The sequence below is a fragment of the Girardinichthys multiradiatus genome, chromosome 20 (assembly GCF_021462225.1).
Source record: "Girardinichthys multiradiatus isolate DD_20200921_A chromosome 20, DD_fGirMul_XY1, whole genome shotgun sequence".
NCBI classification, from domain to species: domain Eukaryota; kingdom Metazoa; phylum Chordata; class Actinopteri; order Cyprinodontiformes; family Goodeidae; genus Girardinichthys; species Girardinichthys multiradiatus.
In genome coordinates, this window is record NC_061812.1 from 19,956,739 (window position 1) to 19,972,093 (window position 15,355).

The window sequence follows — 15,355 nt, forward strand, 5'->3', positions numbered from 1 at the left end:
TGTGCTGTTGGAAGTACTTTTTACTTCTGTTGGCACCATGAAAGCATCAATAAAAAATAAAAGTTGTATATTAGGAGCAGTTATTGAATTCTGTAAAATAGTTTTAGAAAGTAAAATTAGTTTTGAATTAGGAAGAATTGAGGTATAATTGCGCTGTTTACTGTAACCGGTGTACAGAAGAAGCCGGTTTGATAATGGGTAAGTTTAATTTTAAGTTATTAAATAAACACTCCTTGAGAAAACACTAAAATAGCTAAAAACCCAACACATAATAAATGTAGAATACCTATTAATGGAACCATAGTGTTCAGAAAATACAAATTATTGCGTTTACATATATTACACACATTAAATCAAATATTTTACTTCGTGTCTTCAAACTTTAATGCTGACATCAGTTGAAGGAGTTTCTGCATCAGAAATCCTGATTCCCCACGTCAATAATAATAATAATAATAACGTTTTTAGTTTGTGTTACATATGCCGACTGAACTTCATTTCCAGGAGCTCCACCTTCGTCCCGGTTTAGGTTTTTTTGTTTTTTTTTTTGGTTCTGTGTGCAGCTGCCATGAAGCAGAGGGAGGAACAGCTGGCTGAGGGAAGAGCCAGCCCGGGGAGTCAGTCACATTCTTGGCTGGGATTCAATGACTGAACCAGACACAAACAAACAGAGAGAGGGAGAGAGAGAGAGACTCGCACACTGACTGGATGAGTGGGGAGACAGACTGAGCAGACGAGCCCTATTTCGGAGCGCGTAAAACCGCAGGATCTCAGTAACAGAATAAACCCGCTGATTGGACGAGTTTTCACACCTCGGCTTCGACACTTTATTTGTGAGTTTGGTTTACAGGAACTGCCCTGTGATTTCAGCAGTTTTCAGTTTTCTGAATGGACGCGCTTGGGAAGCTTCTCCGCCGACATGGAAATGCGTCTTAGCGAGCTTGTTGCCGGATGCTGAGGAGGAAAGATCCAGACAGTTTAACCCAGCTTTCATTTTGAGTTTCCAGCCGCACACAACATGGAGGGCTCCGGCTTCCAGCCCCATCCCGGACTTCAGCAAACTCTGAAGCAGTTCCACATCAGCTCGATGCGCTCTCTCGGTGGACCGGCGGCGTTCTCCGCCCGGTGGCACCAGGATTCGCTCTTCGCCAAGGATGGCAAATCCGCGGAGATCGTGCTCTCCCTGCCGGCCCACACGCCTCCAGTGATGTCCGGCCCGCTCTTCATCCCGTCCGACCGCTCCACGGAGAGGTGCGAGACGGTGCTGGAGCGGGAGCCCATCTCCTGCTTCGTGGTCGGCGGGGAGAAGCGGCTGTGCCTGCCGCAGATCCTCAACAGCGTCCTGAGAGATTTCTCCCTGCAGCAGATCAACTCGGTGTGCGACGACCTGCACATCTACTGCTCTCGGTGCACGGCGGATCAGCTGGAGATCCTCAAAGTGGTCGGGATCCTGCCCTTCTCCGCGCCGTCCTGCGGACTGATCACTCAGACGGACGCCGAGCGCTTGTGCAACGCTCTCATCTACGGCGGGACGTACCCACCTCACTGCAACAAGGAGCTGGGCTCCCTGGAGCTGGAGCGAACCGAGAGGAGCTTCAAAGTCTACCACGAGTGTTTCGGTCGGTGCAAGGGCCTGTTCGTCCCGGAACTGTACACGGGTCCGGCCGCCGCCTGCATCCAGTGCATGGACTGCAGACTCATGTTCCCACCTCACAAGTTTGTGGTCCACAGTCACAAGCGACTGGAGAACCGGACGGTGCACTGGGGCTTCGACTCGGCCAATTGGCGGGCTTATGTGCTCTTAGACCCGGACTACACCGACAAGGAGGAGAAAAGTCACCTGGAGCAGCTGCTTGAAGAGTTGAAGGGGAAATATGACCTGACGGGCAAACTGTCCAGTAAATCCTGCAGAGTAAGTCAGGTCTGCTTCATCTTTATAACTTGATTTTTTGTGTGTGATTTGTTTGGATTTGTGGACGTTTAAACAGCCTCAACCCTCCTCCATTATCTGCATTGATTAGCATTAAATCTGACTTCCACTCCAGACTATCCTCCTGAGTTTACATGGACACCATTACACTCTTTCTTTCCTCAACACCTCATATCCACATTCAATGACTGGCATTATGACCACTTCAACGTGTTTCACTGTGATTTATGAGATAGATAAACACAAAGTGATGCTTTATTGTGAAGTGTTACATGGAAGCATTTAAAGTTTGCCCCTACCCATGTAGTGTTCAGAAGAAACATGTGGAAGAAGGTGCTAAGATGAGGTGAAACCAGACTTTAACTTTTTGACCTACGTCCAAACCACCATGCGTGGTAGAAAATTAACACTGCACATCATCCTGACCTGATTAGCCACACAGTGAAACATGGTGGTGGCAGCATCATGCACTTTTCAACAGGGAAGCAGGTCAGAGTTAATGGGAGGATGGATGGAGCTAAATGCAGAGCAAAAGGGAAAGAAAAAAACTGCAGGCTGAAAGAGACTTCAGGATGCAGCGAAGGTTCATGTTCCGACACTACATATATAGCCACATTAACAATGTAGGGTTTAGATCAAAGCAAGTTCACGTATTACAATGGCCTAGTCAAAGTCCAGACCTAAATCTAATTGGGAATTTGTGGCAAGAGTTGAACACTGATGTTCACAGAAACTCTCTATCCAATCTGACTGATCTTGACTCATTTCACGATGATCAATGGGCAAAGATTGAGTATGCACTTTCCAGATTTTTATTTATCAAAAATAAATGAAAATCATTCCTTCTTTTCTTGTCAGAATTATGCACCACTTTGTGTTGGTCTATCACAATAAATCCAAATAAAATACATTGAGGTTTGGGGTTGTGACGTTACAAAATGTGAAATAGGTTTCGATGCCTCCGAGCATCCATCCTGTCACCTAAACCACCTATCACTCCCCAGGGTTAACCAAGGTCATCTGCTTCCTGATGAATGAGCCCTCAGTGATATATTTTATGAGTTTGAGGGAGGCGGGGCAGGTTTGGGGAATTGGGTTTAATGAGGTTTACAGAAGATGGAAATGTGAATGTGTGTGTGTGTGGTAGATAGCAAAAAAAGATGGGGTTGCAGCTCTTTGCGTGGGACAGGGAAGCTCGGGGCCAAGAGACGAGGTGGCTGATTCTTCGTCACAGAGCAGCTGACATGTGGGACTCTGATAATGAGTGGACTTCTCTGAATGCATCACCGTGGCGCTGCTCCAGGCTGAGCCGGACCCAAAAGATGTCTCATACAATGGAAAATAAATACTTCTTGGTTTTGAGGGTCCTTAAAAGAAGCACTCAAAGCTAATTTATAGATAACTAACAGGAAATATATGTCTGCATTTTTCTTGCGGCGGATGTCTTTGTAACACCAGACAGCAGGGTTGATGTATCACCTGTGCAGTTATGGACGCCCTCAAAATGTTCAGTCTTTTTCAGAGGGTGTCTGATAAACTGCACTGAGCATCATGGAGGCAGCGTAGCCGAGAGGAGGTGAATATGGAGTGTGTGTGTGTGTGTGTGTGGGGGGGGGGGGGGGGGGGTAATCTGGGTTGGCTGTGGTACCACTGTCACTCTCGTCCCAGTTAGCAGACAGACCTGATCCTCGGGGAGCCGCTCGCCAGCACTCTGCCCATACATCAGCCTGACAGGCCAAGCTGCTGAAAGGCCGAACTGGACTCGTCGTGGCTGCTTTTGGCTCGGCTTACCCAGCCCAAATAAAGACACAATGTTATCGGCCTGCCACAGCCTCTCTGATGTCAGGGGTGTTTTATTAATAAGAGACAGGTTACCTTGTCTGCTTGTATCATTTGTCTAGACTCCCTCCCTGCGCACTGAAAGAGGAGCAGAGCTGGCGCTGCCATAAGGAGCTTCAGTGTTGATGTGGCTTTAAAGGTTTTCTTGAGCAATCCAATTGTTAATCATAATTGAAGTTTCTCTTTTTGGCATCTGATGAAGCATTTGGTCAGTTAGCTGATGGTGCAGATGGGGACAGATTGCAGAGGGGACGCAGCAGAACATCCCATTCAGAAGCTGCAAGGTGTGTGAACCGGGCCTTGACATGTTGTCAAAGGGCTGCAACCTCTGACCCTTTGTCCCCCTGCGAAGATAATGACCCAGCCAACCCCCATTCTTTTTACACCATCCAATCAAACGTCCTTGTGTCCACTCCAGCTGCCAGATGGCTTCCTGATAAGGGATGCAGAAATATACACAGCAAACTCCGCTCCTAATGGCTGCTTTATTCTTTTTAAATTTCACCATTAGGGGTAGAGATGTCCCGATCAGATATTTGTTGCTGATTCGGATTTTACCATAATTACCAGCATTCAGAACAACAATTCTTTTTAGCCTTCCTTTAATGAGTAGCCATGTATTCATAAAATGTGATTTATATATATATATATATATATATAGTAGAAGCAAATTTGCAAGATGTTATAGAAGAGCAATTACCATAAAAGAGGATTTCACCAATTTAAAACAAAAATAAAATGATTTGGAGTTGAACTTTGTAAACCGCCTTTATCATCTTAAATGAATGATTAGTTATAATAATCAGGCCCCGTTTTTCTGGTGAAAATGGAAAAGTTATGAATAAATACAGCATGTTCCATAACAGACAGAGGTTATGGGACATGCTCAGCCCAAAAGGTTAAAACAGTGGATAAAACTGAGCAACTTTACTGTTAATTAACAGTGTTAGCATTTATTTTATGTGATTTAATTAACACTTTGTCAGCTATTTAACAAAACGTCCGCCCAGGTGGGAACAAAACGAGCAAAACTGCAAGTATGATATGGCGAAGGAGTAAAATGGCTGGGATCTGCTGAAGCGTAGCTTTGTTGTAGCAGCCTGAAGAACGATTAGCATACTGCCAATCAGCCGATTCTGATCATTAGACGACTTCTCGGTGCATCACAAGCTTATCGTCATTAGAAGATCATTGTGTGCAATATCAATAAGCCGTGTGGGTTTCAGTAATTATTGATGTGCCATTCAATCAGCTAGTCATCATAATTGACCAGTTTGAGCATGATCGATTCTGCCCTCTGACTGAGGGATACGACAAGGGATACAACTAACAATTATTTTGCTAACTGATTAATCTGTCGATAATTTTGTCAATCGATTAATAATCAGATGGCAAAAGTTGCTTAATAGGAGACTTTTTTACAGAATTTGAACCGGGTGAAACTAAAACTATACCACTTGAGGAGTTCTGGATAGAGGATATTTACAGACAAAGAAAGTCTTTCATCCTAAAGGCAAAATGAATATATTTTTTGTACAATTTTGGCCTGCCTACTGCTCTGAGTCAGTTGTTCTTTGAGCAAATGGCATATTTTAGGGTCTGTATACTCCAGTTAACGATTATTCGATTACTAAATTAGTTCATGATTATTTCAGTAATTGATTCATCACGATTAATCTGAATAATTGTTTCAGCCCTGGATAAGACTTTAAAGAAAACTGGAAACCGGTGTTGGCCATTAAAAACCGGATCAGTGCAACTCCAGTTCTAGTTAATTATATGTGAGGCATTGACCTGTATAAGATTCCCATGGTAAAATTACCACATTTTCATAGCATTAACATAAAACAAAAATGTAAAACATTGCTTGTATTTAAAACAGAAAGACAACTACTTCTACTGCTTCTCAAATAATTTAATATATTGATTATTACCTTAATAATATTAGTATTATCTATAACAATATATTTATTGCTATTTTTGCATAAACTACACAAAAATACAGAATAAACAAGTAGTTTCAAGTGCTTATTTTGCCGATTATTATAAATTTTTATAGGTTCTGCTCTTGACAGAGAAACACTGGGGGTATGACAAGGTTATTTTAGCTGGTTATTTAGATAGCTGCTCAGGTAGCTAGCCTGCAGTCAGCTGCTTTACAAAGACCTCAATCACAGCTTTCCAGTTGCAGTTTTAAACAGCATTACTTTTACAATAGTGATACGCAGTGTTTCTTTACTTTTTACAACATGAATATTTGCAACCTGAAATTTTTACAAACAGGCAAATTAGTCTTTGTTGTAAGCATAAGAAATGTGTTGGAGCCCATGTTTCTGCCAGCTGTCCAGCAACAGGTGGTGGAGGGGAAGTGCTGTGCTACCGTCATTAATAAACGAGTCTCTCCTGCATTTTCCCCGCATCTTACTTAAAGGACTTTATAATTTAAGAATGCTAAGATGGAAAAATGTTTTTGTTTGTAATTTTACAAAACTATCCTATTTTGATACCAGCCCATACCTGTCAAATATGCTCCATATACCAATATTTTAGCTTGGTGGTTTTAGGTATCAGAGCATAGAAAAGATTTACAGTCATCAAGGGATATTGGCAGTTTTTAAGAAACGTTCTAGCTACAAAATAATTTCATAATCTCGTGTTCTGTTGATATAATGCAGCTCTAATTACTGTATTTGTACTATTTGGCGTGAAATCCTCCATGAACTTTGCTGAATCAAACTCCAACTTCATAGGCAGCCCCTACATTATGCTGACCCTCGCACATAGTGATTTTAAATGTTGACATTTCTGATTAGCATGGAAATCTTTTAGAAAGAGGATTGGAATGGAAATTAAAAAAATTCCCTCAAAAGTGGAATACATCTGAGCATTAACTGTAAAAACAAAATCCCTAAGAAGTAAGGCCAACACGATCAGTCATCTAACTGAGTGGAGAGCTAAAGGGGGCTCTGTGTGGACCATCCTTAATAGGAATGGATATTAAAACCATCCAAGGGAGGCCAATTTATGCCATTTCCCATTCCATTGTTCTTCTCACTCGATGCAAAAAGCCTGAAACCTAGATTAAAGTGAGGCAATGGCTAGAGGATGAGGTGATTTGGTTTTATGAAAGATGAATTATTCTCCTTTTTAAATTCTCTTTAGCTCCTATTATCAGCAAACTGCATGTGTGGGCGAAGTCCTGTACATCGAGGTTACCCATGTGTTTTAATGTAAACAGTTGAATGTTATGGCTGGATCAGCTGTAAGAGCCAGATTAAAATCAGCTCACCGCCAGCTCATTTCCATTCCCATCTGTCTGCTGACCTCTCTATAAGTCGTGAAAGCTGACATGTTGCAAGACATTGGACCTTGATGGGTCTGTCTGACCCTGCCAGCTAAAACCTGACCCAACCACATCAACCAGACTAAACAAAATCAGCCGCACTTAATTCACATTTACTGTATTCCTTAATCTAACCACTGCCGGTCCAGATTTCCCCTTGTCCTTGGTGATATTATTCTTACTGCCCAGACCACCCCCCATAACCCCCCATAACCCCCCACCACCACCCCCCCCCACCCCCACCCCCCACCCAAAAAAAAAAAACACCCCCACCCCCACCGACTGCTGACCGAAACACTGCAACCACAGTAGAGGCGACGAGTTGAGGCAAAGGGGTGTCAGGAGCTCCCAGGGGTTGTGGCCTTCATTCTGGCAGCGGTGACCCCATGTTAAAAGGGTGTCAGCTGGGGCTCTCTCATGGGTAATGTGTGCTAAAGACCTGCTGCCTCTTTTGTTTGAGGGGCAGGCTTTCAGAGGCTGTGAAGTGCGGCGAGCGGTTCTTAGGGAGCGCCCTGTTCCTTTAGGCACTGCATGGAAAGGTCTTTAACCCTCAGCCTCTCTTATGGTGGGAAATCCACACTGGTGAGACTGCTGTGTCACCAGTTTCCTTGTTATGTCCTGAAAAGACAGATAGGAGCCCATGGTGGTGTCTGCATGTCTAATAGAAAACTAAGACCTGAGGGAAAAAACTCAGTATTATTTTTAATGGAATCTTAAAAGAAAGATAATTCTTTCAGGTAATAATATCCTCAAATTACCTCATGAAACATCTGCTGTACAAATTGAGACTTATTGAACACTTGATACTAGTGGAGCAAAGATAATGAAAAAAAAATATTTTGACACAGCTGAAAATGCCTTACTTAACAGTATAGATGCAGAGATTAGGGTTTTTCTTGATGATACCGAATTTCAATCTTTCTTTGAGTCCTTTGGAAAACCTAAAGCTAATATATTTCCACCTAGATTGATACTAAAGAAAATTAACAATAGGTGTCTGAGCACAACTCCCTGTGGAATGCCTTGTTATTTTAAAACATCTATTGTATTACTAAGAACAATGCAGCTGGTTTTTAACAAGTTATATAGTCGCATTTAAATTCTATGTGAATATAAATTCTGAGGTTATTGAAAAAAATGAAGAAGACTATTTTAAACGCTTATATTTTCCATACTGAAACATGCAGGTGAGGGAGTAAATAAAGTAGAAAAACAACCTTATTATTCAACCAAAGTAATTTCAGGAATCCTTTTTCAGCCCCATGAAATTTCTGATCGCTTCATGTGGATCGCCGTCCTTCCAAACCTCGATGTCATTCCTCAGAATTAACATGCGAAGGACTTCTTGTGTAACTGGAGGAGCGAGGGAGGAGGATGATGGGTGATGATCGGCACGGAGGAGACGAGCGTCCTCTGTGACTAGAGTCGACAAGCGTCCGCTGTGACTAGAGTCGACGAGCTAGTTAGTCAGTCGGGCTGTTAGTTGCAGAACAGATGCCTGTATTAGGTTAGTGTAATTCCACAATCATCATCATCATCAATTCTTCCTCGATAACCTACTGGTTTCCAACTCTGTGATTAAGAGTCAGGCCCATCTGGTGAATAGACAGGAAATCCTGAAGTCTGCATCTGCTGCTTGCTGAGCTAAGCTGCTGCAGTCAGGGGGGCTTTAAACTCCAATAATCCCACATAACTCCTGGAATGCAGAGACCATAGTGCACGTCAAAACTGTCATATTCTCTGGACAGCTTTTTCTTTTTCTTTTAAGGAACATGAAAGACTCAAAAGTCTCTCCTCCCTCTCCAGCCTGTTCGTAGCATCTTGACAATTTATAGCCATTCCCTCTGGAATTTTGTAATTAGAGCACGAATTAGATATGCCGCACAGAGAAATCCAACAATTGTACATTCCCCTTCCACAAATGCTTGCCTGATAGGAGGCCAAAAGACACAAAAACAGGACTTCAATATTTATCCCTTTAAACCTCCTCTTTTAATTGACCTGCAGCTCCGCAGAACTGTTAGACCACATTGGAGATGTGCTAATGGAGCTCCAGCCAGAGCAGAAGTAGGCCCTGCTGGTGCCATATGACAAATCGGCATGCTGCTCTCGCCTACAATCCGCCCACCAAACACCTTCAAAGCTATCGGGAGGAGGATTAGCTCAGGCAGCTAAAACCAAACAGACTGCTCAGTGTTCAGACGGCGTTTTGGCCAAATCTCATTCGTGCCTCCTGTTTTGATGGCTAGCAGATCCCAATCGGGGGTTGTGTGCCGTTGGTTCAGATGGGACTGGTGCCGTGCCAAGTTTGCTGTGAGGAAAAGGGAAAAGAATCAGTGTTTTAGGGATTTACTACATTGCTCTTTGGGATATGCATAATTTATTTTCGTATTAAGGAGGATTCAGATTAACTTTGAATTCTTTGCCGAGTTCAGTCGACGGTGAAGCAGGGGGAGTCTGACTATGTGGGTGTGTGTGTGTCTATGTGTGCTGGTGACGTAGAAAAGTCAGAGTTCAGCTCCAGATCTGTTTTGTGTATCTTTGTGTGTGTGGGCAGGCCTGGACTACAACATTTCGAGGCCTCCGTCAGACTCTTACAAAGGACTCGTCCTCAGTCGGAGTCTGTTCATCTGCGCTTGTGATTGGAGGGCGCCTGTGGTTGCTAAGCAGAGCTGCTCTTCCTGTGCTAAAAAGGAACTATGTGCTCTCTGGCTGCTTGGCTTAAAGAACAGCGCTAGAACACACACACACATGCAGAGAAGTCAGTGCACGGTCTTCTTACAGTTCAGAGACCTCACCCTCCTCCATCCGATTGCCCAAACTCCCTCATTTTGACCTCTGTTCTGTGACTCGGCAACTCCTCTCAGCATCCTTTTCACCCCCCTCGCTTCACTCTGAATCGCTGAAACCTTGACTGACGCCTCCTCTTCATCCTCACGTTGACACGCCCTCCTCGGCCCCCAAGGACCGATGTTCGCGAAGAGCCGCAGACTCAGGGCTCTGTTCCTCTCCTCCGCTGAGATCTCCTGCTGCACTCCCCCTCACTCTGCATTATACTTAGATCTCCACCTCCACTCTGGTGAGCACACGCTGCATGAGTCTATACTCAGACTGGCCTACATACAGGCACATGTCTTATTTGGAGGGACGGAAGCTTATCATCCATCCCCTTCATTACAGATAGATAGATAGATAGAGCAGGAAATATTTTGTCAGGATGACCTCATAACCATCCTCCCTCTCGTTTCAAGTGCTGGCTAAATTCACGAATGAGTGGGATCTACTTTTTTTGGACTCTGCTCCTCTTATGTACGTGATGTACCTACTGAACATTGCATCTGAGAGTGCTCGGATCTTGAGAATATTTTATTTCTCCACCCTGGGTCAAAGCTTGTAGCACAATAATTATTCCATCCTGAAGAGCTGCCTGCCCTCCCCACCATGTGCACTCTTCAGACTTGAGCTAAACATGCTTTCTTGCAGAGATGGAGCAATGCCGCATTGTCAGCAGGCACCCGTATCAAATGAATTCAGCACAGCTGTCCTAGCAGACTCTATCGCAGGCAAGTGAAGAAACATTATTTATTCAGTATTATAGTCACCCTGGGTTCTGTCCCTCTCTGCTACAGCATCATCTGGTCAGGTGGACTGCTTTTTTTCCTCCTCGATGACCTTGGATTAAAAAGCAGAGCACACCTGCCCCACCCAGCTCTACCATCCCACTCTTCCTTTCTCTCTTACTATAGCATAGTTTGTATTTAAAAAGACAGGCGTGAAGAAGGACGCACAATCTGAACTCCCTCCTTCTCTCCTGTTGCAGGTGTCTGGTAGTTGCAGGATTGCCCGAACTGTCATTGCACTAGCCTCCGTCACGCTTGTGGCGTTGACAGTCCTCTGGCTTTACTTCCAACTGGTCGACAAGCACAGACACTCACACCTGCTGCCACAGCCTGAAATAGAGTAGGCCCACCCTTTATCCTATAATGAGGGGACTATTATAAAGCCTGTGTCTAAAGCAGCATGGAGGGCTAATGTGAAGACAGGAGCTTGACATGCTCACATCATCTTATAAAACCTCAAGCTGCTTTTCAGATTATCATGAAAACTAGTCACATCTCCTTTTGGCGCCAGCAGGTCTAATCTGCTGCTCATGAGTGTGCGTTTAAGTCACCTGTTTGCATCCTCCTCCAGACAAGTTGAAAGTTTTTAGTTGCAGCTTACAGAAAGAACATAAACCTATTAGAAGGAGATGCACCGATAAGGCTTTACCAGGCCAGTGCCGAATTTTGGTTTTCTTTGAGGTCTGACATTCTGATTTTGGTTTTAACCTTTTTCATTTTGTTTTTTTTTTCAATCCAGACAAGTTAAAAATAATTCAGGTGTAACCTAGAAACAGATTATAAAATTATTAATAAAGGCTTTTCCAGGCAAATACTGATTTCCAGTTTTCATTGAGATCTGAACTGCCGATTTTGATTTTGACCAATGTTGATTTATTTTTCTTTCACTTAAGAAGCTGAAAGTTTTTTTTTTTTTAACATACTGACTTACCATAAATCTATTAATAGAGATGCACCAATCAGACTCTTGCGAGCAAATATGGGTTTCCGATTTTCTTTTCTGCCAATTCACATTTTGACCATTTATCTTCTTTTTCCTTCACTCTAGACAAGCTAAAAATGTTCAGCTGTAACTCACAGTAAGAATATAAATCTCTAACTAGAGATGCTGCTATCAGGTGTTTCTGTGCCGACACCCATTTTTGATTTTCCAATTCTTATTTTTACCGAATACAAGGACTATAACGCATTGAATTTATGTGATTTGTAGGGAATGACAAAAAATTTTATTAACTTGCATGTTGTTGGATGATGCATGTGTAGACTGAATATAGTGAAACCTTGTGAATATTTAAATCCATTTAAATACTGACTGACTGGAGCAGATAAAGGAAAATTTGGCAGATTACGATCTCTGGACGATTGATTGGTGCATCTCTGCTTTTTTAAGCATGTTTTAAAGGTAATTTATGTGTGTGTGACCTTGTGTCAGGCTGTTGTGTAAAATAAATTGCAGGGAAGGTGGTCTTATTGCAGCGTCTGTTCTGAAAGGAATGTATGAATTATTCCAGGGGTAATAACGGGGCATTGTTGCTTGAGCTCATCTTCAACAAAGGCACCCATCTCTGCATGTCCATATTTAATTCACCCTTTTCAGCTGCTCAACTGTATACTCTGCTAATATAATGAATCCCTCCAAAGAGATTAGTCGCCCTATCATCAGTGCAACTCCCTAATTTCTCTGCCTTTTGTTGTGGCGCAGGCTGCGCTAAATGGGATAAAGGGGCTCGGCTGGACACAGTGGGAGGAAGTGGCTTTTGTGTTTGCATGCAGGTGCAGGGGAATGACAGTAGTTTATACTTATTATTTTGGGTGGGTGAAGATTTTCTTCTTCCTTGTGCTCCCCGAGTGCCGCTGAGATACACCAGAAACCTCTGGAGCTCGACTTGAACCCTCAATCACAGGGCTCCTCGGGGGTTTGCAGTAAATTCTTCAGGCGAATGGTTTTCTCTCCCCCTTCCTCCCTCCCCAGTCCTCCTCTTTCTTTTTCTGCTCACATCTGGTGAACAGCACTAGCACCCTTGTCATCTTTTTACTGCGCTGAGGTCATTTCCACCCTGTCGGTAAAGTGGAAACACATGACGTGCGGGGTTCGGTCTTAATGGGGTGGAGCTGGCACTCACACGCACTTAACGGCCAAGAACTGCCAAAACGGCCTCCTCATGGAATGTCTCAACTTTTAAAAGGAAAGACATTTGGGGTTAATATTGTTAGAATACTTGTTTTTATCACTAAGGAGCAGCCAACATGTAGGATGTATGGTTGTTTTTAATCATGCTCAGCAATAAGTTTCTACTTGCAAAAACAGATTTAAACATCTCAGTCACATTGATAGTTTAAAGCTTTAAAACATCTTTTCTACTCTCAGGAGGGTTTGACATGGTATGCATGGGTTAGAATCAGACTTTCATAGTATAATCACCTTGAGAAAAATATCACAAATCTAACGTAGTTAAGCAACTATTGAAAACAAAAATGTACGACATTATTTAATTGCTTTTACTTTAAACAGAAAAACAGCAATTATTCCAAAGGTCGATAAAATATTTATTGTAAATAGTAATAAGAATTTTGTCATAACGCAAGTGGTAGCACTGATGGCTTGCAGTAAGAAGGTCCTGGGTTTTAAATCCCAGGCTAGGATATTCTTTAGGGAGATTGCATGTTTTTCCTGTGCTTATGTGTAATGACAATCGACTTATTTCAGTTGCAAGCAAAATAAACTGTAGTAAACTTCTTTTAGAACAGCAGTCTGAAAGTCCTGACCAGCAGTGCTCAGCAACAGGTAGGGGAGGGGCACAGCTGAGTTACTTCATGCTTGCCAATTATATGTAATCTCTCAAGAAGTATATGAAAGTCTCTCAGAACTATAGTCCAAATCCTACAGAAAGTCGTCCATTTTGGATCAAAGCCGACATTTGGTAAAAATTGCACACATTCTATTCAAGCATACTCCTGGTCTCTGCTTAGCAACTGAAACATGAATCAGTATAACCTTAAGGCATCAGTGATTTCAAGTTATCAAAAGCTTAATGCTGAACAAAGCATGTGGGTGTGGCAAGGCCTCAAATTTGGACTTCTTGAAATAAGACATGAACTCGCTTTCATATAAAAACCCTTAGGGCTACCAAAGTTTATGTGTGTAACCATAGGTCACTGCTTAACACCCCACCCACTGAGAACAGGAAGTCAAATGTTTTAATAGTGGATGTTTACTTAGCTTCTAACGATTTCTGCTGACAGATAAAAACATGAAGAGTTTTTTAGAAAAAGGTGCATCTATCAGTTCGACTGAGTCCTTTAGTAATCATGTTGATTGTGTAAAGTTTTGGTTCCTGCTGCACCAAAACATTTCACAGCACATCTCGTTGTTTCTCAGCAATGAGGTCTTCTTGTCAGTGAAAACCACGCTCTGCCTACTGACACATTTTGGTCGTTGTTTTGACAGTGCATCATTAGTATTAGCAGATTCATCTTGTCACTCTTTTTCAGTGAAGTCGCCTTTTAGTGGAGGCACTGTTCTGTTTAGAGTTAAAAAACCTTTTGCCTCTCACAGATACTGTACTGCTGGGGAACCTCAGTGGAGTTAACAGTTTTAATGGAGTTTTACTGCCGCGCTACATGGATCTCCATGTGTCTCCAAGCAAATTCCAGGCACACTGTGGTTTCCATTTTGTGGTAGACAGGGCTGCAGTGTAAAAAGGGGTGGGCTCCAGTTACTGCTGTCTGTGGGCAGGCTACAGTCGGCCTGAGTGGCTGTGCAGAGCAGCTGCGTGGATTTTCGACAAGACGTCACAGACTGCACCGGTGCTCATTATTTAGGACACACAGACTCCTGCGTTGCACACCTCTGTCCCCGTTACCTCTGCGTCAACTTAGGTTTTTGTTCTTTTTCTTGGCGTAAAACTAGAGAATAAAGAAAAGTGCTGAGGCAGCAGTTAGCATCACTGCCCACAGATTCTGCTGTACAGAAAAAACAACCCTGACAAACACTAACCCCCCAAGCCCTTGTTTTTATTTTTTCTCAAAGCAAACACGCAAAGGGAGCTCCTTAGAGATGCACCAATCAGAGATTTGGGCTGATTTCCAATAACCAGTTTTTGCAAAGCTTTGATCTGCCGATACAGATTTTTAGCCAATTCTAATTTCATTTCAAATATTATATTAGAAGATATAGGAACAACATACAAACTAATGTTTTTTCAGCGTTCCTGCCATGTGTTGTCATTATTTCTGAAAACACATGGCAGGGTTTACTATTTTGAAACATAAATTATAGAGTTGACATTTTTAGCTATCTTTAGCATCTTATAATAGCAGCATAAGGGTTTTACTACACTGCTCAAAAAATTTAAAGGAACACTCAATTGGAAAAACCATCATGTTGAATATCTATACTGATATGAAATGGGTGACATGTTAGGAACAAAAGGATGCCACAACATTTAATTGAAATAAAAATGATCAACCCATAGAGGGCTTAAATAGCAGTTACCAAGAAATTTAAACTGAAAAACTGACGCAGCAGGCTAGTCCAATTTGCTGAAATGTCACTGCAGTAACTCAGATTGGTACTAGGTAGTTCGTATGGCCTCCACGTGCTTGTATGCATGCCTGACATCG

General features: G+C 42.7%; 1 protein-coding gene across 2 annotated transcripts in view; it reads left to right on the forward strand.

The window, feature by feature from the left end:
- Positions 1–257: 257 nt before the first annotated feature.
- Positions 258–15,355, forward strand: part of skib (v-ski avian sarcoma viral oncogene homolog b) — a 46,096-nt gene continuing 30,998 nt past the window's right edge. Inside the window, exon 1 of one of the 2 annotated variants that reach the window (XM_047348291.1) lies at positions 258–1,921. In XM_047348291.1, the coding sequence (XP_047204247.1) occupies positions 1,019–1,921 (903 nt within the window). In that variant the 5' untranslated portion in view covers positions 258–1,018. The remainder of the gene's footprint in view (positions 1,922–15,355) is intronic. The other variant, XM_047348292.1, reaches the window with a different exon arrangement.